This window comes from Eptesicus fuscus, chromosome 19 (assembly GCF_027574615.1).
Source record: "Eptesicus fuscus isolate TK198812 chromosome 19, DD_ASM_mEF_20220401, whole genome shotgun sequence".
Lineage (NCBI taxonomy): Eukaryota > Metazoa > Chordata > Mammalia > Chiroptera > Vespertilionidae > Eptesicus > Eptesicus fuscus.
The window spans coordinates 32,648,741-32,675,705 of NC_072491.1; the positions used below are offsets into that span (position 1 = coordinate 32,648,741).

General features: G+C 41.0%; 1 protein-coding gene across 2 annotated transcripts in view; it reads left to right on the forward strand.

The window, feature by feature from the left end:
* The window catches only part of CHD7 (chromodomain helicase DNA binding protein 7), a 177,809-nt gene that overhangs the window by 90,809 nt on the left and 60,035 nt on the right, over positions 1 to 26,965 (forward strand). For both annotated transcript variants that reach the window (XM_054708709.1, XM_054708710.1), the window contains exons 3-4: positions 8,276 to 8,706; positions 21,946 to 22,081. In XM_054708709.1, the coding sequence (XP_054564684.1) occupies positions 8,276 to 8,706; positions 21,946 to 22,081 (567 nt within the window). The remainder of the gene's footprint in view (positions 1 to 8,275; positions 8,707 to 21,945; positions 22,082 to 26,965) is intronic.

The following is a 26,965-nucleotide window of genomic DNA, read 5'->3' on the forward strand; positions in this document are numbered from 1 at the left end:
CCTGCTACTTTGCCTGGTGCTTTTCCTAGGAAGTAGAATGATCTGTTACCAAACTGGAGAAAAGAAGGACCACATTAGATTTCTTGAAATATAGTAGATTGGATTAAAAGTCATATAAGCTGTATTTTTGGTTTTGTTTTTAAAGTTGGTTTTGGGAGAGTTTTCAAGGGAGAGCAGGCAGTGGAATTACCTTTTTTTTAATTTTTTTTTTTTTTTAACCTGTTTCTGGTTTTGGAAGACTCAGTTCAGTTCCTGGGACACAAAGCAGGTTGATTGAATTGAATTCAGCTTTTATCAAACAGGGTGATTTTGAGATTCAAATTTGGGTAATGCTTGTTAGCTGCAAAGTATAATGTGAATTTCAGTTCTTATTTTTATCTTTTGGAGAAAAGTTAGTGGTTCTCCACACCTTTAGTTTGAAATTAAACTAGAATTCTCTTAATTCTAAAACTGCATTAAATTAAACGCCCCTTTAGCCTGTATATTAGTGTTAAGGTCTTAGAACTAAGACCTTTGTGGGTGGAGAGAGACAGCAAGAGGCTTCCCAGGCTTGTGCTGTGGTCACAACTGGGCTTGGAGACCTCCCCGCCGCCCCTCTGCAGCCACGTGTGGGCCACGGTCACCTTCACGCTGGCTCTGCAGCCACATCTGGGTTAGAATTTTAGGATTGCCATGTTCTGGCTGTGTAACTTTGGGTAAGTTCCTCTTAAAGCGTCATTTTTAAAAGAGCACTGCATCCCACCCACCTCATGGGTTGTTACAGGGACTTAGGAGATGAGGAAGATGCTTAGCAGAGCACACGGCACATTGAGCCCAGTGTCCCAGGATGGCAGTCCCGGTGCTGCCTCTCCCCGAACGCCAGGCTGCACCCTGTACCCTTTGCCCCGTCACCCCGAGTGGGGCCAGGCAGGCCTTGCAGGCGCCACAGCAGCGTGTGACCGCCTGGTCAGCATACAGCACAAGTCCACATAGGATTTCTCAGACACTTAGAAAGGGGTTAACATTGGTGGAGTTTCACTGCTGTGTTATTGTAGTCAATCTGATTGTAAAAAACACCACAGCGCAGTGTTTTACACATAAAAACTGCTATTTGTGGCCCTGGCCGGTGTGCCTCAGTTGGTTGGGCATCCTTCTGTGCACCAAAAAAGTTGCTGAATCAATGCCTGGTCAGGGCACATGCCTGGGTTGTGAGCTCTCACATCAATGTTTCTCCTTCTCTCCCTCTCCCTTCCTCTCTCTCCAAAAATCAAATTTATATATATCTATATATCTATAATAATTATGTATATATATATATACCTATAATAATATGCAAATCAACCAAACAGCAGAACAACCGTCTGTACGACCTTCCGGACGACCACTCTATGACATGCACTGGCACCAGGCCAGCCAAGGCAGGTGCGATGCGATTTGTCGGGGGCCCCGCCATTGCCCCACTATCGCCCCAAAGAGGAAGGCCCAGGCTGGCGGGGTGATTGATGGGGGGGGGGCGGCTCTGCAATCGCCCCAAAGAGGGAGGCCCAGGCTACCAGGCCGGCTGCGCTGCAGCAGGTGGGCAGGGCCTCCTCTGTGGGGTGATCAACCTGGGGGCTCCACGATCGATCGCCCCACAGTGGGAGCCCCAGGCCAGCCAAGTGATCGCACCCTACGCCTGTTGCCCGCAGAGGGAGGTGACTGGTGGCAGGGGAGGAGGGGCAGCGCCACACAGATGGCAAGCAGTGGCAGCGGTGGGGGCAGGGCCAGCTGCCAGCAGCCAGCAGCTGGGGGAAGGAAAGCCCCGATAGGCCCTGATTGCTGGCCAGGCCTAGGGACCCTACCCGAGGGGTCCCAGATTGTGAGAGGGCGCAGGCTGAGGGACACCCGCGCACCCCTGTGCATGAATTTCATGCACCCAGGCCTCTAAAATATATATATATATATATTCACTCCTAAATACCTAGATGGTCAGTACTCAATATCCAATGTGAAACTATGTAACATTAAATTTAACCTAACCACTTAGTTCATTATTTTGGACTCTACTAATTCAGAATGTTTGTAATTTAGATGCCATGAAAGCGACTCATGTTAATTTGTAGCTGTTTAACATTTTGCTTGTATGGCAGATCTATTCTGAAGAAAATTTAAAAACCCAAGTGGAAAATCAGAGGTTCAAAAGGCCTTCGGATGGTTTTTAAATGAGCTACGTATTTCATCAGTAATTTAAAAAAATTTTAATTCTAAAATGTAATGATTCTGAGTTACAGGCAAAGATAAATTATTACATTATGATATTTCAACAGTCACTTTATTTAACTTGGTAATTATCTTGACTGTATATATAACAGAAATTATATGTCATCTTTATATGATTATACCAATATTCCTATTTTATTCCTACCAGTGACTTAATTGCGCATAAAAGAACCTGCCAATTCAGTGTTCTGTTTAAGTGCATTTTATATAGCATTACATTTGTTCATACAGTCATATGCTACCTTATAAAACATTTGATAACCACTGCTTTGAGGCATAGGTGAGCGCACACACACACACACACACGCACACACACACACACACTCTCATCACCATCCTACAGGAGCAGATGACTTGGCCTTGCTTTGGCTTATATCAGTAGAATTCAAAGTATATTTTAAAGAACACTTTATTCAAGACAGTCTTGGAATAAAGGGATGCTGCCAATAAATACCTTGAGGACACACTGTGTACCAGCTCCCCTCAGCATGCAGAAAGGGCTTGGAGAGTTCTGCAGTGAAGAAGACCATTTTATTTTGTTAAGCCCAGAAATTTCTAAACTCATGGAACCTGAGTCTTCTTTTTATTTAACAGCTTTATTAAAAAAATATTTGTATTGATTTCAGAGAGGAAGGGAGAGGGAGAGAAAGAGAAAGAAACATCAATGATGAGAGAGAATCATTGATCGGCTGCCTTCTGCACATTCTTCTCCCGCCCCCAACCCCCCCACCCATCCCCTGGGGATCGAGCCTACAACCTGGGCATGTGCCCTTGACTGGAATTGAACCCGGGACCCTTTAGTCCACAGGCCAGTGCTCTAGCCACTGAGCCAAACCAGCTAGGGCTGGAACAGCTTTTAATATTCTAAACCTAAAAATGTTGTTCTGTACATTTTACCTTCTTAATTAATTTGTACAACCAACAATCCAATTGTTTATTTGGTTCATAAGTGTACTCATTCATAAAATAATTTTTCCTAGAAATGGTTAAGAATAAGATGAATAAAACTAATATAAAGGGCTTGAACTTGAGGCCCTGACTCGAACACCAAAATTAGCCAAGCAGAAAATATTCCATCCCTTGATTCTCTTCTTAAGAATATTTTATGCTTATTTGATATCAAAGAATCAAAGTTAAAAATTATTTAAACTAATGTCTGCTCATTTTGATCTAATCCCCCACAAAGAAGGTTTTAAAAGTTTGCTTGTAATGCATTTTTATGTCTTCAGTCATCCAATCGCAGGCTTGATTCATTTAAGGCTGGGTCCATGGAGGGACCCCAGGCAGGCAGGCACCTGGCTGACTTTTTTCAGGAAGCCTCCCCAGGGTCAGCCTGGATCAGGTGCTCTGCTCCCACCTGGCAGCTCCTGTGGCTGCCTAGATTACTGTTAAATCCTCAGATATTTGTTGGTTGAGTAAATGAATTGGACACCACACATTGAGTGCATCTTCTTCTTATCAATGTCGTTGAGAAGAAAAGGGTGTTAAAATCTCGACAGGACTTACGGAACCCTTGCTAAATGCACTTTTGAACCCTTGTCCCCACTTTGCTGACGATGGAGCTCCGGTGTTCATACTGGAATTCCTTTTTAAAAGAGCATCGAGGGATCAGGAACCTGGCTGTATTGGAAGAAATAAGAGTGAAGACTGTCAGCAATAGAAATGTGTCTCCAAAGCCATTTTTTAAAAGTTTCAATCTTAAATGAGTACTTAATATTTATATTTTTACAAATAATTTAAATCTGAATCAGTGTGTTGTGTTTATGGTTCCGTGGGTCTTAATTGGGCTGCCCCTTCTGCACCGGAATCTTAGATCCTCTGAGCTCGGTTTGTAGAGAGGGACCTGGCTCCCAGGAGGGCCATCTTGCTCTTGTTTAGTTGATAGTGTCTTTTCTTTCTTTTTTTAAGTCCTCACCCGAGGATATTTTTTCCATTGATTTTTACAGAGAGTGGAAGGGAGAGGGAGAGACAGAGAGAAACACCGATGTGAGAGAGACACATTGATGGGTTGCCTCCGGCATGCCCCTGACCAGGGCTGGGGACCCTACAACCGAGGTATGTGCCCTTGACTGGAATCGAACCCAGGACCCTTCAGTCTGCAGGTCGATGGTCTAGCCACTGAGCAACACTGGCTAGGGCTGTACTACCTTTCCTTTATCATACAGTGGTATTTTGATTTTAGATTTGTTTGTTTCGCTCAGTAAACAAAATGTCTGTAGGTGTCCTCTGTTGCAAAATGTTAGTTTGCAGCGATTGTGCGTGTGGGAAACATGGCAGCCCGTTAATGCTATGTTGCTCACTCATGTTACTGGACAACCTGACAGGTAGAGGCTTCGACAATATGAAGCCACAACATGACTAAGTAAGATTAAGTCAGCAAAGGCTGAGGGTCGTTGGAGGAAAAGCACGCTGGAGGTAGAAGAACAGCTTCGCCTTCCTTTCCTCAGGCCCCTGAGCATGTGAGCCACCTTTGCTTAAAGGTAGCAGAGGGATTGCCCTCACCACAGCTCTCCCTTGCTTACATTTGCAACCTGTCTGTGCTGCTGTTTTACATAAGTTTTGTGTGTTTGTCTAATTTATAGGTTATGAAAACTGGAGTCGAGCATAAAAACAATTACCTTTAGTTTTTGCTAATATTTTTGACAACATGTATATCTTGGATCATTGTCATTTATAGTTTAAATATCAGTCATTCTGTTTCAGTTCCAAGAGTTCATGGCATAGTCCTTATATATTCCATACTATTCCAGCAGTCATATTGATGTATGATAGAAAATATTTTAAGCAGAAAGTCCTTTAGGGTGTATTTAAAAATACCTTTGGTATCCAACATTCTTCACATTTTGCTCTAACAAATGAGGGGTTTTAGGAATGCCCTATATGGTAATATCAGATGCTAATGGCATTGATTACCTGTCAGGCAGTGGGAATTGATGGGAAAATGTCCGCTGTAAAATTAAATAGCATTAGAGAATGTACCATGCAGGGGTGGGGGCAGGACACGGCCGGGCCGGGAGACTTTGTCAGGGTATTACTGTGAGCTCCAGGCTCCCCCCTCCACCCCCCACATGATTAAGGCAGGCCATCTGTTCTTTGTTAAATGTTTACAAAAACAGCTTTTCTCTAAAAGGTTCCAGGAGACGTAGGTCTGGTAAACACTATAATATTTCTGAGCACCTTTTTCACCCGAAAACATAATTGTGCTGCATATCAAACAGGATTAATAATTTTTTGTATTTGATCTTTACATTTCCTCCTCCTTACGAAAGATTGAATTTTTTAAGGGATACTAATTTATGGCTTCATTTATTGCTGAAGGGAGCATCTAAAATCATTTGCATGCTAAAGTGTGTAAATAAATTTTCAGTCTTTTTGTATTTGGTATTTTATGCCTTTTCTAATTTAGAAACGTGCACCAGGCATCTCTCATTAGAAGCCAGCACTTTGCTACAGGAGCCAGTGCCAGGCAGATTAAAGACAGGTACACAAACCCGGAATTAATTCGCCATTCTAAGCTCTAAGCATTACTGGTAGACTTTTCTCTTTCCTTCCCTTTCTAGGAAATACTTTTTCTTCCATTTCCTGAAAAGTAGTTTGTCCCAAATAAGTTTGATCTCTATGTCCCTTATAAAAAAGCTAGAGGCTCAATGCACAAAATTCGTGCAAGGGGCTCCGCCCTCATAGCCCCGGCTTTGTCTGGAAGGTCGTCTGGAAGGTCATTCGGCTGTTGGGTCTAATTAGCCTATTAGCTCTTTATTATATAGGATAGGATAAGGCTTTTTCCTTTTGATCTACATTAGAGGATAATATGGAACAATTAATTCAACTTCAACTTTAATAAAGCAGTTCACTCAGATTTCCATGAATCCTCAGGTAACGATACTTTGGACAGCGCCTGGGTGGCCTTTTCCTCGGAGTGCCTGTGAGGGGAGAACAGGGGGCAGGGCGCTTTCCTCAGTGCTGGGTTGGCTGTGCTGTCCCCGCAGGGAACCGGCTCCTGTGGACTTCCATCCGCGTGCCCTCCTCAAACCTGTGCCCTCGCTTCTCTCTCTCCTTACACGTCCTCACGCCTTGAGGCTCACTGTCAGTGTGACTACGAAAGGGCAGTGTGTGCTTTAAGTTCTTCTAATACCAGAGGATTTTGGAAAGGACTTCGGACACCATCTAACCCAGACCCTCCATTCTGCAGTTGAAGAAAGTGAGCCCCAGGTGACTGCAATGATTTCCCCCGAGAATATAGCGAATGGCAGTGCCCAAGACTACAATTTTTCTCTCCTCCCTCACAGTTCCCGGCTCTTTCTCCTGTCCTTGTGCAGATGGAGGACTGAGTGTAGGTTTCTTTAATAACCATGGTGGGGTTTAATGGAAACAGTGTAACTACTTTTTCTCAGGTAGTGACTTTTTAAAAAAGTGATTTTCGGTCACCAAACTCTTTGGAAAATCTAGTGAAACCTGTGGAGCCTTTCCCAAAAGGATAGCTTTATATCCGACTTCGGGGGATGGGCAGAATCTAGATTTAGGAAACTTAGTCTCAGATCTCTGCTCTGTTCCCTGCTCTGTGGCCTTTGGTGGTCACACAACCTGCTCAGACTGTACTTCCTTACTGAAAGATTGGGGGGGGGGGGGAATTATCATATTTTTCTTCTGAGATTCAGGTGAACTAACTCTACAAGTACCCAGCACAGTACATGGCATGAAATAGATGCTCAATAGATGTTAGTTGTATTGGAATCTGATTTATAGTACTTGCTGGTGGTAAAACATGACTTCTGAGTTACTCTCGAGTGTCCTCTGCAGACCTGGACCTGGGCTCCCTGGCATTCTCCGCTTTTGGAGGTGCTGTGGCGAGGGGCGTGGGCTCCACAGCCATCAGCTCTGATGTCAGTCTCAGTTCTGTCACTTACCGACTGTAGCTCATTACTGCATCTTAGCGTGTCAGTGTCCATTCCTAGCTCTTCGGGCTGGTGTGGGGATTGAATGGTGTCAGGGGTATAGCATACACAGCACATGTTTAGCTTATAGTCAGATTGTTTAGTAAAGGCTAGCAGTTGTTGTTATTTACATTATAGTTACTATTAAGTGTCTGGAGAGTGTATGGAAAAGGCAGACAATGAGTGGCAGTCCAACCCCTGAAAACGTTGGAATGTCAGGGCCCATGAGATGTCATACTTGACAGGGGGGGTAACACCGACCCCTGCCTGGCTTGCATCGTGACTGCCAGGCGGAGTCCCTGACTCTGATCCCAGCCGACCACTGAGCGTCCCAGCCCAGTTGTTGGTATTCTCAGTGGTATTTCTGACCATCTTGGGCAAACACCTAGTGAATGCCATCTCCTACAGGGCATGCCGCAAGGACTATTTGGGTTCTCTTTCCCTCAATTAAATTTGGAAATGTAAAACGTAATAATTTATGAAAAACACTATCTGCGTTTCATATTAGTACAAGAAATGTAACCAACTTGAAGTCTTGTGCTTTTAATGTGGCATTTTGATGTTAGACCAGAAATGACCTGCACTGTTTAAGATTGATGTATTCACACTTCGACCTTAAGCTTCCACAGGCCCTGAACCTTGCAGTGCCCACTCGGTACACTTGTTCTTTTTAAAGTGGCTTAATTAGGTATCTTTGAGTTCCCATTCCTGCATGGGGAAAGCAATTCCACTTAAATTCATCCTGTATAGTTGGGTTTTGCTACTGTTTTGTCATTCATCATTTCTTATATAGGCTGCTTAGCAAATGGACAATGTCTTTAGCTGAATGAGAATTTTTTTTTCTTCCTGAAATAATTTCTTACTGTATTATTAAGTTGCCCCTTTTCACTCTGTTTATTTAAAAGCTTTCTTGTTAAAAAAAATGTGGTTTTTGGGAGTTTTTTTTGGATGAGAGAAAATAATACATTTTACAACTATACTGTTGATAAAATGTGTGCTACCTTGAGTATAGAGTACGTTTTAGAAACACCGGCCTGTAACTTTCAGTTCCTTTCTGCACTACGAAGAATGATATACTAATTTCAATTCCTATTTGTGTCTCTTAGCATTCTCCATCGGAGCCCTTTCTAGAGAAACCAGTGCCGGATATGACTCAGGTTAGTGGACCGAACACCCAGCTAGTGAAGAGCGAGGATTACCTGCCATCCATAGAGCAGCAGCCACAGCAAAAGAAGAAGAAAAAGAAAAACAACCACATTGTTGCAGAGGACCCCAGTAAAAGTTTTGGTAAAGAGGACTTCCCTGGTGGGGTTGATAACCAAGAACTAAATAGGAATTCACTAGATGGGTCTCAAGAAGAAAAAAAGAAAAAGAAAAGGCCGAAGGCAAAAAAAGACCCGAAGGAACTGAAAGAACCCAAGGAGAAAAAAGAGCCCAAGGAACCCAAGACCCCGAAAGCCCCTAAGATTCCCAAAGAGCCAAAGGAAAAGAAAGCAAAAACTGCCACGCCAAAACCCAAGTCCAGCAAAAAGTCCAGGTAGGCCGCGCACAGCAGCACCGGCAAACACAGCTCCGGAATGAGCAGCCTCCGCATCGGGGCTGGGGAGAGGGAGAAGGGAGCCCTTTGATGGTCATGATCATTGTTGAGTTTCTTTCTGTAACACCTACACCAAAAAGTTAATGGTTTCATGCATTCTAAAATTTGGGACTCCATTATTATTATTGAACTACTGAATTTGGATAATATATTTTAGACTTTAGATAGAAATTAGTATTTTGAAACAACTTTCTTGTATTTTTGTGAAAAAATTTTAATTTAACAAACAGAACCAAGTTGCCAGCATAATTATTTGTAAGTATAGAGCAATAACCTCATTGTTGGTGACATTGCAAAACTGGGGAGGAAGGATTATAGAAGCAAGACAGGTCACACTATTTCACAAAGCTTTTCAGCCCCGATGATTCCCAAAAGTCGAAACAGGAGAATGAATTCCCTCCACTTGGTGGAGTAAGGCTTCCAGGGGCAATGTTGACATCCTCGTGGGCAACACGGGGGAAATCGGATGGCAGTTATCCACCTGATACGCATGCAAGGCTAGCATGAAGTTTAGGTTCCAGGAAATAGCCTTCTCCGCTCCATACTTCCTCTTCTTACTTCCCCCGCCAACTCTCTGACCCCCCAGAAGGCATATTTACTCAGTAAAAAAAGTTGAGAGGAGAAGACATTGAAGACTAATTTTTTTCATTTGTACTGAACATTTCTTACAACTGTTCTGAACCAGTTCCAAACATCTGAATCTATTTTTCAGAATATGGCTCATGTTAGAAAATATAGTTTCCAGATGGAAGTTATGGTCAGACCTGGTTAATCTGAACCTGTTTGCAAACTCCATTAGAAAACACGCTCCCCCGCCTCCCCCATGTGCATATATGCATGCTCAGTCCTGCGACTGACGTGCCTGATGGGAGCTTTTTGAGCTCGCTCAAAGCCTTCTCTGGTAGGCTTTGCTGTGTGTGCATGGGCAGGCACACAGAGGGGATTGTTTCTGTGACTCTGTGTAGATGCTGCAAAGCGAAAGAACAAACTTGGGTTTTCAACTTCCTGCTGAAAATACCTAAACAACCCCCAATAATTATTCTGTAGTGTTTTGAGAGTTTGAATCATAGCTATTTAAAAATCTTTGCCATCAGTACTTTTTAATGGTGTTAAGATAACTGAAATTATATTCAATAACTCAATCTTGTAGGCAACTTAATATTTGCATTTACTTAGGAATCTTCGATGCCTCACTATGTGGTCTCTTAATTGAAAACCATTATTATTTTCTCCTTATGAGCACTCTTCTAAACTCACTATTATAGAGACATAATTCATTAAGTCGTTGCTATTTGTAGGTAATGTGTTAATGTTAGGGACCTGAACGAGGAGGACTTGGTTGGTTAGAATTTCAGTATGACTTATGAAGGGTTTTGAAAGTAATACAGTTGCTTAAATCTAGGTATTGTGCTTTTGGTAGGAGAAAGCATGTGCAGCAAAATCTAAAAAGAGTGTGTTTTGTTTTTTTAACTTAAAATGTAAGAGTCTGTGTTATAAGGAAGCTTTTGAGAGCTCAGAAAATATAACACCAAGACTAGTTTAAGCCTCAAGATGTATCTGACTTCAGTTTCTATCTTAATATTTTGAACCTATTATCTAATGGTAAAGATTGATAAGCAAGAAAAGAAAAACTCACTATATTGTGGATCTGGTCATAAATTTCTAAGTATATTCTTTCAAGCTCTTAGTCTACAGAGAACTGACCCTCTCTTTAAAAACCTACTTTAGCATACCCTAGAATACATTGGGACAGATATTATAATGCTGTCTTCAACAATGAAACTTGTTAAAATTTCCCTAACAGCTAAACAACTCTTAGGAAGTTGGGGCATTAAGTCCAGTGAGTGCTAGGACTTGGTACAGGTACAGACCTGTTTTCTTCTGCTAGAGGAACCTTCAGTGCAGGCCTCCTCTGCATGCTCTCAGCTGCCCATGTGAAGTTCAGGCTGTCTGTGCAGAGGATGATGTTGGCGTTGCTGAATCAGAGAAATGGCTTTGCATTAGCCACACACTTTTGGTAGGAGGAAGGGCAGGCAATTATTTTCTCTTAAGAAGAAAGTCTAGTAGTTGTTTTCCCCTCGGTTGTTTCTGATTAATAGTCTCAGTCGATGCCTCCTATACGTTTTTGCCCAAGTGGTATGAAAATACTTGAGTGGAGCACTTTTGTTGAGTATAGAGACATGCAAGTGAAAAGGGAGGTGATGTAACGTGACCCAGACGCTCAGGAGGCCACGCTGAGGGGGCAACGAGAGAGCTTGTGGCACCTCTGTTGGCCCTGGTGACTGTCTCTTCTAGGCACTTGCTGATTTATGATGAATCATGGTGAGGACATTCCTGAGAGCCTTTCCTGTTGTCTATGGGGGTGCCTGGCCAAGAATATGGTCATCGAATAGAGATTAACAAACCAAACCAATACTATGTTTGAGCTGCAGGATTTCTATTGGTCAGATGAATTGAGCATGTCGAATTGTGATCTCATTGTTCTGCTATGTCTGGAAAGGAAATAGCATCCTGAAGCAAGGATAAGTAGAATGCATACAACTACATGTAAATTCTGAATAGCATAGCAGAGTAATTATGTAAATTGAATATGCAGTGATGAAGGTAATAGGGGGTTTGGGTTATGTTAGTACTGGGGTTGAATTGCCATAGCAGTCTGCTTTTAAGCACTGGAATACAGCAGTGACAATTTTGTTTGGCAAAATGTTATGTGATACCCGTTATTTCCATCCTTGAATAAGTTAACTTGATGAATTTGTTTATACAGAAAATAATTTTCCTACAGAGGGCTCCAATAGAGGGAACGAACCGAAGTGGAATGAGAAATGCCGCACGGGACCACGCTCACCTCCCCTGCTCGGCCCTGTGAGCAGCGGTGATGGAAGTGACCCACGGGTGGGCTGGCGCTCTCTGCGTCGTGTCTGTGACAGGGAGAGAGCTTGTTCTGTGTCATTCGCGCCCTCAGTAGTGAAGGCCGTGAGAAAGGGTGGCTGTCGTCAGTGGGGCTGATGTTCTTGTGTGCCTTTATGGTGCCCTCCTCACCAGCTGTCATCCCTCCTCATTCCATAAAGTAGCAGAGGCTTGAATTTGTGGCCCTTCCCAGGGAACTGGCCTTTTTGGCAACCAAAATATAATTCCATTTGTCTTGCCTGTGCGGGAGAACCTAACAGAATTTACCCAGAAGCTGTAACGTAGAATGGGAGTGAAATAGAAAAAGGAGGTCAGCATTTCAGGAAAAGCTGTTTGAGATTGTAATGATGAGATAGACGGGACACATTCTTCTTTTCTATCAGAAACATTCCTTTTTCCCACTGTACCTTTTCTTTGTTAAATATATATATATTTATTTATATATATATATATATATATATATATATATTTTTTTTTTTTTTTTCTACCTGTTTTTTTTCTGGTGCTTTCCCTGGGTATCCTTCTAGCTTCCAGATATTGGCAGTTAATATGGAAAATAAAAGCGAAGACATTTGTGGGCTGAGAGGATGCCATTTTGCATATGGAGGGGTTCATGGAGCTGAAATATGGGGATTTGTGGACCTCTCTTCAATGCATTTTCTGTTGTGTGTGCATAGCCCTTGTGAAATGAGCAAGAATTTGGAGGAAGTGCTTCCTTTGAACGACTCTTGAAGGACTTAGTGGTCCATTTAGCTCTATAAAGACCCTTTGAGTAGACATAAAGAAGGGAACATGGCCAAAGATTGTGACTTGACTACTGAAGCTTCCGTCACACAAAGGCATGGAGAATTGCTTCTGATGCAGTCTCTAGGGACACGTCTTGTTGTTAAAGGTAGTTGAAAACTCAAATGCTATTTCTCAATTAAGAGTGAAATATTTTATTTTAAACTGAAAAATAAACATACTGGTCTTGTTTTTTAAAAACACATATTAAGTACCAAAAACATGTAAAGTATACTTTTTGCAAACCACCCTATCATTATCATTAGTATTTATGTGGCAGCTTTCTTCTGAGTCACTTAGCTTTTCAGAGGCTGTTTTCTTAGTGATGATCTAAGAGAGTAGCAGCATTTTACCCAAGAAATATTTTTATTCAACCAGCAAGCCCACTGGTGGGATATTTTGGTAAACTAATACATATTTTTATGGTGTGCTCTCGTACATGTAAAATTTCTCCCGAGAGATTAGACACAGAAGCAAACCATTCAATTAGTTTTGCCAATAAGTAGAAAAACCCAGATAGATATCTCCCGTCAGGTACATAGGGAATAAAGCAAATTAAACCAACAGTTTTTCTTCTTTTTAGTTTCTTGTTCTTTCTTTTACTCCCATGCTATGATTTAGTCTTAACCCAAGACTTTAGGTAATTGGAAAGACGGAATTAAATATTTTGGACGCTGCCTGCAGAAGAGGGTGTAGATTTCTTTAACATGTGGTCACAAGATGGACTTTTGAGTCCTTTTGGTGTTGGAGAGGAACGAGGAAGATAGAGTGTTGTGTGTCTCTCTGCCCACTGCCCTGCCTTGTCTCCTGTTAATTAAATCAGAGCACCAGGTCAGAGATGGGACCATGTGCCCTCTTTTGGGCTGGTCTCAAAGGTTATCTTCTCTTTGACAAATGGACTGTCAAATCTTTTAAATCCCAAATCCTTCTTTCCTTCAGAGTAACCACCTCAGTATATTTCCATTGCCAGTGACAGGCCACATTGTGGTCCTTCGTCTATCTGATTTGTCTTAAATTGACAGAATGAGCAGAGAGGAAGAGTGATCAGCCCCTTTTTAGTAAAGACCCTGATAGCCTTGACTTTGGTGGTTCAGTTTATACTCAGTAGGGGAAAGAGAATGTGTAACCACATTGACCCTGAAAAGCGAGTTCTGCTAACTCGTGCTCTGGGCTAGTTGCTGAGTGGACCACACTGGGCCTGCTGGAAATTCGCTTCTGCCATTCGGGGAGCTTCAGTGACTTCAAAGCAGTGGCCTGTAGCCACTTTGGTTTCTGTGGGAGAGGGTGATGTAGATCCCACTTTCAACTCTCACTGTACCCATCAAACGAAAGTTGAGAGGTGAGGAGGCCATGGGCAGCAGTGGATATTGAGGGGGATTTTTCTGGAGACACAGTCCTTTGAAGTCTTTCTTAAGTTGAATTTTTGGGTGGGGCATGTGTTGCCAAGTAGATGTGGGTACGTTGAAAGGTAAAGAGCAGAAGGAATCATAACTGATTTTTAAAATTATTATTAAAAATGTCTCTCTATAAAAATGCTTTTGGAAAGTATGAAGTCCTGTACAAATGCAAAATTTGTCCCGTGAGACATAAAAATTTTTGGCTGGTTGTCTTCCACCTAGATAATGCCCCTTTGAGTCACTGGATGTTTGTGGGAACCACTGTAAGAGCATCAGTCATCTGAAATGCCAAGCCTCACTTCAGCCACCTTTACATAGAAGTCTGTGTGGCTTTAGCTTAAAAATGCTAAATAGGGGATTGGAGCATGTGAATTAAGCAAAAGGGCACTGTTCATTTTTTAAATTAAATTTATCGGGGTGACATTGGTTAGTAAAATTATATAGGTTTCAGAAATACAGTTCTTTAATACATCATCTCCATATTGTATTGTGTGTTCACCACAAGCCATGTCTCCTTCCTTTTCTCTCTCCTACACTCTCTCTCTTACCCTCTGCTACCTCCTCCTACCCCCTTTTCCTCTGGTAATCACCAAACTGTTTTTAGTCTATTAGGTTTTTTGTTATTTGTTTTGCTTAATCCCCTCACCTTTTACATCCAGTCCCCCTCATTTTTTTTTTAAATGTTGAAAAGACAACACCCTTGAACTTCCATTAGAACACTGATTTTACATATAGCCCTGATTCCTGTAGGAACACAGTAATTTCATGGCAGTTTGGCTTCTCCTTTGAGGGTGGGTGGTGATAATTTCTTCTGTTGGTTTCGCTCTGCTTAAGTCTCCACCTACCTAGAGCACCTGATGACAATGTGGGTGGACGACCTGGCTAATCTGAGGAGATCATTGTGAATGTAGGGAGTACGGCTCTGACTGCCACAGTTACCCACCCCTGTCCCCTTCCTGGGGCACGGGAATGCTGCGCATAAATGAGAATGGCATCTTAGAAGTTGGCACAAGCAGACAAATGTCTGCCCCACTGTTGCCACTTGGAAGAATATGCTATTTATAGGAAAGGGGCATTGAAAGGCGTACTTTTGGCATCCGTTTTGCAATGTCTAATTTATTCAGTCCTTTCTGTTGCATTGCAGTGCCATGTAGCCAAAGCGCTTAATGTTTATGTTGGGCTCCTGTGGTCAGATAACATATTAGCTAACTAGACTTCTTTTCCATGTAACTTCTGGCAGATCTTAATTCAATCCATAAAACTCAATAACCTTTAGGTTTTCAGGGATAATTCTTGACTGCATGATGAGTCTTTTGTTTTTCCTCGAGAATATGTTCAATATTATAATAGACTTGGCTCTTTTAGGAGAGCTTTCTTTCTCTACCTTCTCTTTCGCTTTTAAAAACATTCTTCTTTAAAACATGGTCAGCACTGGAGCTGTTCTCGGGACAGGGTTTCTGTGGGAGAGGGTGATGTGGACCCCACTTTCTGCTCTCACTGTACCTAATGCTCTTGGAAGGCTCCAGAAGACATTGACCGGGAAAGGTTTCTGAGGCCTGAAGGATACCTCCCAAAAGGCCAGGCCAGCGCTGGACTCCTGAGAAGATCTGCAGTTAGAGGCCTTTGGGCCAGTCCCAGGCTCAAACGTGGGCTCTGCAACCCGAGAGGTTCTGGTTCCAGCCCTGGAACCGCCACTTCTTGCAACCTGGTTGACCCTCAGTTTCCTCATCCTTGGGCAGTTGGATTATAAAATGTAATGGCGGGGCATGTTGAGTTCGAAATAACACATTTTTAAATGAAAGCAGATTAGGTTTCTGTTACCCTTCACACTTTCTTTGCTGACCCTTTCCTGGAAATTTAGCATATGTACTTAGGGAATACTTGATGCTGTAAGAGCTACTTAAGGTAACAATTTAGATTAAATGATTTGTTTTAGAGGTGTCCCATCCAGTGACTTTCAGTGGACTTAAAAAACACAGTATTAGTAATTTGTTACTGAAATCATGTTCAGAAATATAATCTCCTTTCCTTCTTTCTCTTTCTTTTCTCAATTCTTCTTCTTTCTCAACTAGGAGAGTGGGGTGAAGAATTTGTGGGTAGAGTTTAGGAGTTGCCGGTGGCAAGGCACCTGCTTTGAGTGAAGCATATGGGTGCCCGTGTGGGTGCCCAGCTCAGAGCACCTGAAGATTGACTGTGCCTGGGGCAGGCAGGCGTAAAGTGGTTGGGCCAAGGGTCTTGCTTCTGTCCCCCCATCCTGCCCAGACACTTTCTGCCCAAGACTGCCACGTGGAGACCATCACTGAGACTCCTGGGGCCTCGTCCAGGGAGTGCTGAGTGCCTTTGTCTGCAGGTGTTCACCTTCGAGTTTATTGTCTGTCACGCAGAGTTTCTCTCTGTCCTCATTAGTTTAATTGGTCATCTGCATTTTACTACATTCTGCTTGAGCTGTTAAATTTTATTTTAGTCTTAGGACTTTATTTACAATTTCTATTCTGTTGGATTAATTTCACTTTCTGGTGTATCTGTATCATGTTTTTGTTGCCTTAATTGACCCTTCTAAATTTTTACTGCTTTATCTTCTGTCTTTTTTTAGTTTGCCTCTTTATCTTTTAATTTTCTTGTTTGTTATTTAAAAACTTAGAGAAAAGTCCTTTAACTCTTTAAGTTGAGAGGCTTGGTGCTTTTCTCTCTACCGGCATTGTGCCCTTGACCCTGACAGCTTATTATGTATTTATCGCAGCTTATCCATTAGGTTCATTTCTTTTTTTAAACCACCTTGTGAGCATGCAGACTATAAGGATGTGCTTCAATACCTTTTGCTCTTCTTCTAAAAGATTGTACTGTGACATTTTGGCTTGAGTCCCTGAAAACGATCTGGTGAATCTTTATGACTCAAGCCTCAAGGTTGACTTTCCCCGATGTGATGAGAGTCTCTGCTGACTTGTCCCACCTGAAGGGGAACTCCCTCCCATTTGCAGACATCTTCATTAACTGACCATATTCTTCTCATTGCATGTAGTTCCACAATAGGGTCCTTTTCACGCCTTTTTTTTTTTTGAGGAATTGGATCCTCAGGCTGATGCTGATCAGTGCTTCACTACATTCTGTTTTGTAACTAAATCAGGGCAGTTACCTTTGTATTTCCAGTGTTTGATCAGGTAGGTTACTATAAGTAGGTCCTAGTAAGTTTTGTCCCTTTGCATAAAGCCTTCCTAAAAGCCTGTACTCTTTCTCACCAAAGGCAGCTGGTTAGCTGTGTGCTGCATCTCAGCTTAGGTGAGTTCACCCAACCCCATTTCAGATGGTGTCCCTGAGCCCTCAGCTGACTGTGCGTCCTTCCTTAGAGTTGGCTCCTTAGAATGTCCCTCCATGTGACACAGTCTTCTCTGAATGCACAGTGAGCTTTCCTGATGCCGTTTCTCCTCGCCTTCTCACCAGGATGGCATAAGCTTTGGTCACCTTAAAGGCAGGCACAGGACTCTAGAGCTTGGTGTGGCAAGGTGACCTCAGCGTCATGCAGCCTGACCATGTGTGCACCCAGTTGCCCACCGGTGTGACCTCGCTCATGATGAAGTGTGAAACGTAGGTAAAGGGAAGAGCGGTCCTTCAGCCCGCCCACAACCGCCCCCGAAGAAGTGCTCCTCCCAAGAGCGCAGGGCTAGGCTGGCCTCAGGAGTGGGTGGCTCTGTATCTCGGTCGCACCAGCCATGATAGAGGATAAGGATCAGGAAGTGAGAGAGCTTGGTGAGTAGGGAGGGGAAGTACACAGAGACACTGGTTTTGAAAAAGTGCTAAGGTGAGCCTTAACCCTATTGTGGGAGTACTTTAGCTCCATTTCACTGAGCTTCAGAGATGTGTCACCATAAAGATAGAATCTGTGCGGATCTGAAATGAGTTAATGAGAAAAGCCCTTAGAGTAGTGCCTGGCACATGAGGGCTGTGTATGTGTTGTTACTGCTGTGACTTGTACCCTTTAGTTAAATCAATCACCTAACACTTACAGTAACCTACCTGATCAGACACTGGAAATATAAAGGTAAATAAGAGTTATTTCTCCTCTTCTTGAGCTTGCAGGATAGTTGGAGAAAGACAGACAGACACACACAAGTGCTTTGGTTTTAATACATTACAGTGATGCTAGCACCAAATTTTGTGTGTTTTAAATATCCCTGTGTGAGGTGTATCATGTGGCATGTAGGTGGAGTGACATCTCACTAATCCAGACTGTAGTGGCCAGAAAATGCTTCTCAGAATGAGTGATATCGAAGTCAAGACTTACGGATGCATAGATTTGGGGGGCGGGAGTGGAGATAGAAGAGATAGTGTACACTTTAAGGAGGGATTTTGCATGTCTGCAGTATAAAGCATACAGAGTTTGGGGTGTGGGAAAAGTAGAAAATAAAGTCAATGTTGCCATTTGCAAAAATCACACAGGGCCTTGTATATTAATACTGAGAATCTGTCTTTTATATATATGGGGTCGGACTTGAAGCAGACAAATGGACAAATGATCGAGGCAGACTTGCACTAGCTGGTCACTGCTGATGCCTGGAGGATGGGCTCGGTGATGTGCTGGTGGCAAGTGCCATGTCACTGAACTAGGGCAGGTGGGAGGCAGAGCAGGTTCAGGAGAGGAGTGAGGGCATGATTTCTCAGGGGCTGAGGCCATTCTGGCTGGCCCAGAGTGAGAAAGTGTTCCCTGCACCCGCCTGGTCTTTTTTGGGCTCAGCCCGTGAGTAGCCATCACTGCAGCTGTTGTAGGTGTATCAAGGGCGTTTGTCTGCACTGGGCAGCTCAGTGTCCTCATCAGTATTGTAGTGTCCATTTAAGGGACATTCTTTTTTAATCACAGTCTTTTCTCCCCAATTGGAAAAGCTGCCCTCTTGGTGCGTTCCAGCTTTCCAATTTATAATTTGGGAGAGGACAGTCTGTATGGCTAGGTTTTTGGCTTTGACATTATACAAGAGTAGCGGCGGACCTTACAGATAACGACTGTGAATGTGGAGTGTGTGTCCTTTCCCCGGTAGTCTGACAGTGGGAAGCCCTGCCCAGGGACGGTGCGGAGACAGGCGGTGGGGAGGCAGCTGGAACAGTCGAGGTGGGAAGTGATGTGTGTCTGAACTAAAACACTGGTCGTGGGCACGAGAGGCGTGGCCTTTGGGATTGCCTGCTTGTGTGTTCCTTCAGCTGGCATCGAGCAGTGTTGATAAAGGACTTCCCTTCTCTTCATGTTGTTTGGATGAAATGATCACAGTGAAGTGGGGTCCTGTCCGTAAGTCTCTGCAGTTGAGTCGGCCCAAGTGGGTCTGAGCCAGAGCCAGGCCAGTGTTCCCAGACTTCCCAGAATACGTTCCCAGCTGCTAGTCTTCCAGATGTGTGAGTGTGGCCATGTGTGCCAGACACTGCCAAGGTTTTCATCCATTATCTCATTTAAACTTGATAACAAATCTTTGGGAGGAAGATGTAAGTTCTAACCTCATTTTACAGATGAGGAAACTGAGGGTGAGGAAAATTTAGGGAGGGTCCCAGACAGACAGGTTACAAACTGCATTAGTTAAGAGAAACATTCTGACTTTGGCTTTTTTGGGGGGGTTGGGGAGTGGGGGCAAAGCAGTTGTTATATAACACTTAGTTGAAAATCCAAATTAGTTTATTGCAAAATAGTAGCAAAGTCCATTTAATTTAACTTCATCTTGTCCCTGATTGTAATGTCCTTGGGTAGACACACTGAAGATTGTGTAGCTTTTTTGACTTTGTAGCCTGTTTTTGATTTGTATATTGGTGTCATGAGGAGACAGCGTGGAAATGCTTAGCTGTCTCTGAGCAACATTAATAGTCAAGGTCTAATGAGTTTAGAAATCTTTCAGTAATCAGATCTGGGATGAGTGTTTGCCTTGTCTACAGGCTTTTTGTCTAAGCATTTGGAGAGGTCCTGCCCGACTTTCAGCAGTCTTGGAGGTTTCACATAGCTCATTCTTGGGAAAGGCAGATGGAAAATCATTAGCCTGTCTCTCCTGCAGCAAATTGATATTTCATCAAACCTGGGCTCTGCTGGGCTTCAGGACGGTAAGCCTTTTACTCCTATAGGATAGTTCCCACAGGGTGCAGTAACCCCGCTAAACTAAATTGTGTACTTTGCTCTGGTGTAGAGAGGTCACCGTGGAAAGCACTCGCTGCCAACTTACTTGACCTGGCAGTGGTTCAGCTCTGTGACAGGCCTACCTCTGATTTAAACAAATTTGAGAAATATGTAAAGTTTTGGAAGCAGTTTTGCACTGATTTGATAAAAGAAACCACAAAACACTGCAGCGCAGGTGTTGAGAATGTTTGAAAGCTGATTGAGGGAAGCAGATGGCTTTAGTCAGTGGCATCCAGCCAAAAGAGCAGGTGCTGGTCATGTGACCGCTGGTTACCAGGGTAATCTGATTGCTCTTGGCGTGCAGATGAAAGGGAAGGGGCCCAGCGTTCAGCTGTAGTATTGTATAATTTGTGGCAGTTAGAGCGGAAATAAATGCTGGAAATGGAGCCTCATAGTGGGGGAGACTTCTGTCCATGTGTAGCGTAAACACTAGGACAGTTGGATGAGGAACTGTTGTATGGATTTTTTTTTTTAATTTAAAAAATATTCTTTCTGTGGATCTTTTGGGGACTTCAAGTTTTTAGGACACTGCCTTTTTAAAAAAAAAAATAAAAAGCACTCTAAACTTAACTGCTATTTGCTATGATCTTGACTTGTAAGTTATTTCCTTATGTGGATATTTACTATGCTAAAATGTTAACAAAACAAAAAACAAGCTTTGAGTACTTAAAAATAACTAGTTTAAATTTATCAAAGATTTTATTCATTACAAAAGTACATTTTGTGTGATAGGTACTTTATTACATTAACAAGTACTTTTGAAATGTTTTATGTGACACGTGCTTTACTTAAATAACAGTACACTGATGTTTTCGCCACTTTTCCTTTTGTGGTAGCTGAGACTGAAAAATACTGTTAATGCATTCTGTCTGCATACTTATCTGGGAATTTACAAACTTCAGTAAATAAACTTTTTAAAAGTTTAAAAATATTCTCAGTTTGTAAATTTTATCAGAATTTTAGGTTTTCTAGAAATAATAAGTATAATCATTACTGAGGTTGGGTTATTTTAAATGTTGGATGACAAATAATAATTGATATTAGAAAATCTTGGGGGCGGTTTGGAAATTGGAATGTAAGGTAACACTAGGTATATGTTTTAAAAGAAAGTCAAAAAGTTTCTACAGGTGGTGGTAAATGTAAATTAAAAATATTCTGTTAGAGTTTATTCATGACCTTTGAGTTATGCGATATTCAGATCACATTAATGTTTTATAGAAACATACTGTGGAACAAGCACTTTAATTATTGGGTTTGTTTTGCTATATTTTTGTATTTCAGAGACCTAGCTTTTTTTTTAAAAAAAAAAGGCTATTGTGACTACCTCACAAGATTCCTAGCACCAAAATAAAGCTTATTTTTAATTAAGAACACAGCATTAATTAAAATTATGTAGGAAAGGAAATTGCCATATATTTTGTTTTATTTTAAAGAGTTGTAAATTGGATAAAAATGGAGTTGGATGATATAAAAGAGGACACCTAATAGTACTTGTCAAAAAGGACTTAAATAGGAGTGTTTATTACTGTCTGCAAGAGACACAGAAATGATCATTATATTTTATTTTTCCTTGACAATTAAAAAAAATATTCTGTACCTTAAATACTCCACAGCAAAGCTACCTCATATCTGAGTTTTCATTGTGACGTGGTGCATTGGCAGGGATTTTTGCATTGTCTAGAGATGAACAAATGTACTCTGTGTGGTTATGAAGGGTTCTTGCATGCAATTTCTTTTTAATTAGGTTAGATATTTGTTAAAGTTCATCAGTGTGGGGGTTTGCCATAAAGAACTTAATTGAGAGTATCATTGAACTATAATGGCCAACATGCACTGATTCACCAATTGTCATTGATACTTCAGGGGTATGAATGTGGGAAATATAAGGCATGGGGCATGTGGAAAACATCATTAAAAAGTGAACACTAAGTGATCCACTTTGAATTCTAGTAATAAGAAACCTGATTCAGAAGCAAGTGCTTTGAAGAAAAAGGTCAACAAGGGAAAAACAGAAGGTTCTGAAAATTCAGACTTAGACAAAACGCCCCCACCATCTCCTGAAGAAGATGAGGACCCAGGTGTTCAGGTAATACCATTATTCTGGTCCCGGGCCTGGGTTACTTAGCATGGGAAACTCTAGCCGCCTGTCAAGTACACTAGACCTCCCCTGTCTTTGTTATGGAGCTGCTGTAAAGATGGCTTTATTGTTGTCTGGAACATTATATCTGTAGTGAGGCGAGCTGGGGGCCAGTGCGAAATTAAACTCCTCTGACTTTTTGCTTTTGCCATCTTTGACTCTGGGGTAAATAAAACAGAGAATCTTCACTTATTTCTGTCAATGCATCTTGATGTTTATGTAAATGTTGGTGTTAACATAATAGATATGTTGGTTTATATAAAGCTTCATTCACATTTCTGATTTTCTCTGAAGTTTGGTTGCTTGTCAGTTCTCTTACTTTGCCTAAAAAAACAATCAAGATATAATCTGTAGCTTGTCTTGAGGTTTCTGATATCCCATGGTGAGAGTTGAGACATATTCCTGTAATACTCCAGATTCCGTGAACATGTTAGTGACTTTTTGGATGGCAGTGCCGCACAATGTTTCAGTGTTAGTCTCCTGGCTTTTGAAGAATTTCATAGGAATCAGCTGAAAAACTGGTCCTGAGATAAACATTAGGAATTCAGGTTCCTGTGTGTAAAGCACACTGCCGTCACTGTCACTGATTGGACTGTAAGGTGAGGGACCCTTACACATGATCGTTAAACATTATTTCCTTGTTATGTTCCCTGGAAGCGTGCCAGTGTGGTCCACAGGGATGGCTGGGAATGTAACCTCTGTGAATGACATCTAAGTTATCACGGAGCTGTTACCAAGGAGTCCTGCTAGACGGGGAAGCCAGCCCCCAGAAGCTTGCTTGATTTTTTTTTTTCCTAATTGTTCAGTGCACTAAGTACTTTCTGCCTACATCTCTGCCAATTCACTTAAAGGTTAGAAACAAAATATTTGCAGTATACATCTCTGTTCTAAAGAATTTCAGATAGTTTTCTGTTTTTCAGGAACTCCCTGATAATATCGGCAACTGCACAGAAAGGCCTAATCTAAGGCCTGAAAGGGAGAGAAGAGAGAGAGTGTGTGTGAATGAGTGTGTTTTGTTTTGGTTTAGTTTTATAACTAACATAGCGATACCTCTGGCAGTTGGGTTAATTTTGTAATTTACTTTGATTTTACATGGCAGTGAAAAGTTATTGGGAAGGTAAGTAGATAAATTTTTTAATTGCTTAGTGAGTTTTAAACTAAAGTATTTTAATGATTTTGAATTTCATTTTTATGCTCAATGGTGTTCCCCCCCCCCCCCCCCCTGAATTGTGTTTGCTTAAACTAGGCCCTTTATTACAGTAGTATTTGGGCAATAGTAAGAGGATTTATTTACACGAATAAAGGAAATTCTGTTTTTTTTTTTCTTTTTCACAAACACCGCTTCTTTTTTAGAAGTCTGTTTGTTTTACTACAGTTTCAAATGGACTTTATGAAATACTAGTTTTGAGGTTTTTTTCTTCTGCATTTTAGTTATAGAAAAATGATAATCAATTCAAGTGAACATCAGTGCATCCTTTCTAATTGGCTAAAGCTTAACTGTCGTGGGTTCAGCAGCCAATACGAGCAGCCACACACGTAGCTCAGGTGCGGAAGGCAGGCCTTTCTTGGTGTCTCTGACACAGGAAGTAATGCTGGTTGCTGTGTATTGTGTTTCTTCCTGTAGCACATGCATTAAGGACTAAAGTTCTGAGTTTTGTGATTGGTTTATTTAAACTTTAGCAAATGCCATATAATTTTAATGAACTCAAAATTGTATCACAAAGTTACTATAACAGTGAGATCATGGAAACATTTAAATTTTCTCTTCAGTATACCTGTTTTAACTACAAATGGCTTTTCTAAAGCAAACCAAGTTTGACAAGTTGACCTATGATTTTAGGGCCAATTCAAAAGCCTTGAGTTATGGTTTAAATGTAATTCTTAATTTCATTTTGATTCAAAAAATATTTCAAATAGTAATGTTAACAGACCATACATTATATAATAAAATAATTTTATTTTATATTGGGAAATTGTAAAAGGAACTTTTATGCCCCAAATAAATGAACTTAAGATCAATTATTATTTAGAAAGTGGAGAAGCCATAAAACACTTAAAAATTTCAGAAGATTGAGTTCTAATTGTATTTTGTTTGTTTGTTTTTTACTATTATTAAATGACCTTGTATCCATTACTAACCCCTCATTATTTCATAGATTTATAACATAAGCTTGATATGAAGAGACACTTTCATTATAAAAGTTGTACCCACCGATATATAAATGTCTATTTAAAAAGAAAAAATTGCCCTGTGTTATTGTACTGGCACATTTATTTACTATCAGAGTGGTATTTAATGTAAATCATAGACTTATTTATGGGTGTTTAGTAACTTATGCTGGAAAAATACTCTGACAGTGTGGCCCCAACCATGGAAACCTGATAAAACATCATAGATGCATCGTTAGTAATACATTATTCCTATTGTAATGACATAAAGATGAAAATATAGATTAATCCATTCAATTTAGTTAAATTGATATATCAAATGGAATACAGATATTATGCTAAATATCATAACATTAAAATATTATGCCTTTTATATCTTAAACTGACAGTTTTGAGAAGTGAGGGATGATAAAGTGGGCATGAGCAGGAGTTAGTCTAGATCAACTTTGGTAAGAGAGAAAGGAAGCTATTCAAAGCATCTAGGCCTTGTAGTAGCCTTATTGCACTCTCATTTTTCTTTGGAAAGGTGGGGGTAATTAATGATGACTTTAATTCTACTAATTGAATTTGGCATTACTGTGTACCACGCACTGTTCTAAATGCTTGAAATGAGTTCCCTTATGTGATCTTCATAGTCTACTCATGAGGTAGTGACTATCATTAACCCATTCCACAGACCAGGAAACTAAGATCCACAGCATAACTCACCTAACTCCACCAAGTGAGTCTGTGCTCATTTAAACATGGGCACTTAGCTCCAGAGCCTATCAGGTCAAATTGTCCCTCCCCCCCTACCCCCCCATTCTCCCCTGGATGTGGGTAAGGTTGGCAGATAGCAGCATCCCTGCTGGTTTCTGCCCCACTTTGACCTGGAATTGGTTGTTCTGGGCTGTGCTGACGAGGGAAGGTCAGAGGAGGAACTCCCTCTGGTCTAAGCCACTGGGAAGTCTGTTAATAAGATGTTACTCCAAATAACTGTGTCAGAAAGGTGCTCTATATCTTTGTAGCCGTGACTGTGCAAGGCTAAGAGTTCAGTCCCAAACAGCCCATTTGATGGTCATAGTACACTGAGTTTGTATTTTGAGCTGCTCTCCCTTTTGAGAGCAGAGAGAGCAGGATCTTAATTAAAATCAGTCCTCTTTGAGCAAGAGGCTGGGTTTGTTGGTCCTGATATGAGCCATAAGGCACTGTGTCTGACCCCCTTGGGTCCACATAGTGGGTAATTTGCCTCGGCCTGTCTATCCAACTTTAAAATCCACAAGGCTCTTTTAAAAGTTTTATTCCATAATTTTTAGAAAAACGTTTGAGTGACCTCTCTTAATATTTTTATTTCTCCTATGTGCTTTGCAAACTCATTGTAATCTTGCATTTATCAGAGATTTAAAATGTCATTTTAGCATTGTCTTAGATTTTATCACAGTACATTGATGAAAAGGTTATTTTCTCCCCATTTTTAATTAACTGACAGAAGTAATTATTTTATCAGAAAGGTTAAACAATTATTCTGAACAAAATGTACAAGACCCTTTTCCTTCTGCCATTTAACTTCCCTCCCCAGAATTAATAGCTATTAACAATTTGCTATGTGTCTTTTCACATTTTTTGTTATTGGAAACATGCATATTATACATTCATTTTTTTAGCAAATATTTATTGAGTCATAAAGTAAACAAGACATACAGTGTCTTTGAGGAGTTTACCAACAGGAGTGGGCAGAAGTAGGTTTATAGTTGTGAGTATACAAAAACAGTTTATTCTTGTATTATTATTTATTAATTATATTATTTGTCTTATTGTTGTTATTTCGTGTCCTTGCTTATGATTTATATTTTTAGGTAATGATGGCTGGTAATTTAAACCTACTTTTGCCCACCCTGGTATTGATGATTCACACATATAAATAAATACACATGGTTTTTGTTATCTTAAATAGAACTATATGCTACTTATTATGAGACGTGCTTTTCTTTTTATTTCACAATTTCTCTTGAAGATATTCTTAAGATATGTTATGTTATGTAGCTTACTAGAAGTGCAGTTGCTGGGCCAGAGGGTGGGCATGCTTTAAATGTGCACAGATATGACCACACTGACCACTGTGGTGAGAGAGAGTACCCATTTTGCTAACAATCCTACTAATACTAGCTATTACCAATCTCTTACATTCTAATCAGTGTGGTAAAAATATTTTTTAAAAATAAAATTATTTTTCATGGTCATTCATCATAAATTCTGGTGTTCAGTCCTTTATCTCTTCAAAGGTAATTCAGACTGTTTCTTTTAGGACCAAGATGAAGATGCAAGCCTTCTATTTAAAAGGTCCTCTTAAATATTATTGGTTCCTTGGATAATATTATACTAGTGTTTATCTATAACCTTACAATAGGAAAATAATGTAGATTATCTTCCAATGCCTTCACTTTTATGGCCTTTTTATTATGGATAAAATTGTAAATGTACAAAAGTTGAGAGGAAAGTATAATGAACCCCTATATATCCATCACCAGCCTCAAGATTGCCTTCACTTTTGAGCCGAACAGGGAATAGGATTTGTTGGTATTTCCATTTCCTAGTTGAAGGTTAGGTAGCTGGGAGTGGCAGAGCCATAACTGACCCAGGTGGCTGACTTCAGATGCCCCCACCCCTACCCTCTATTTTCATTAT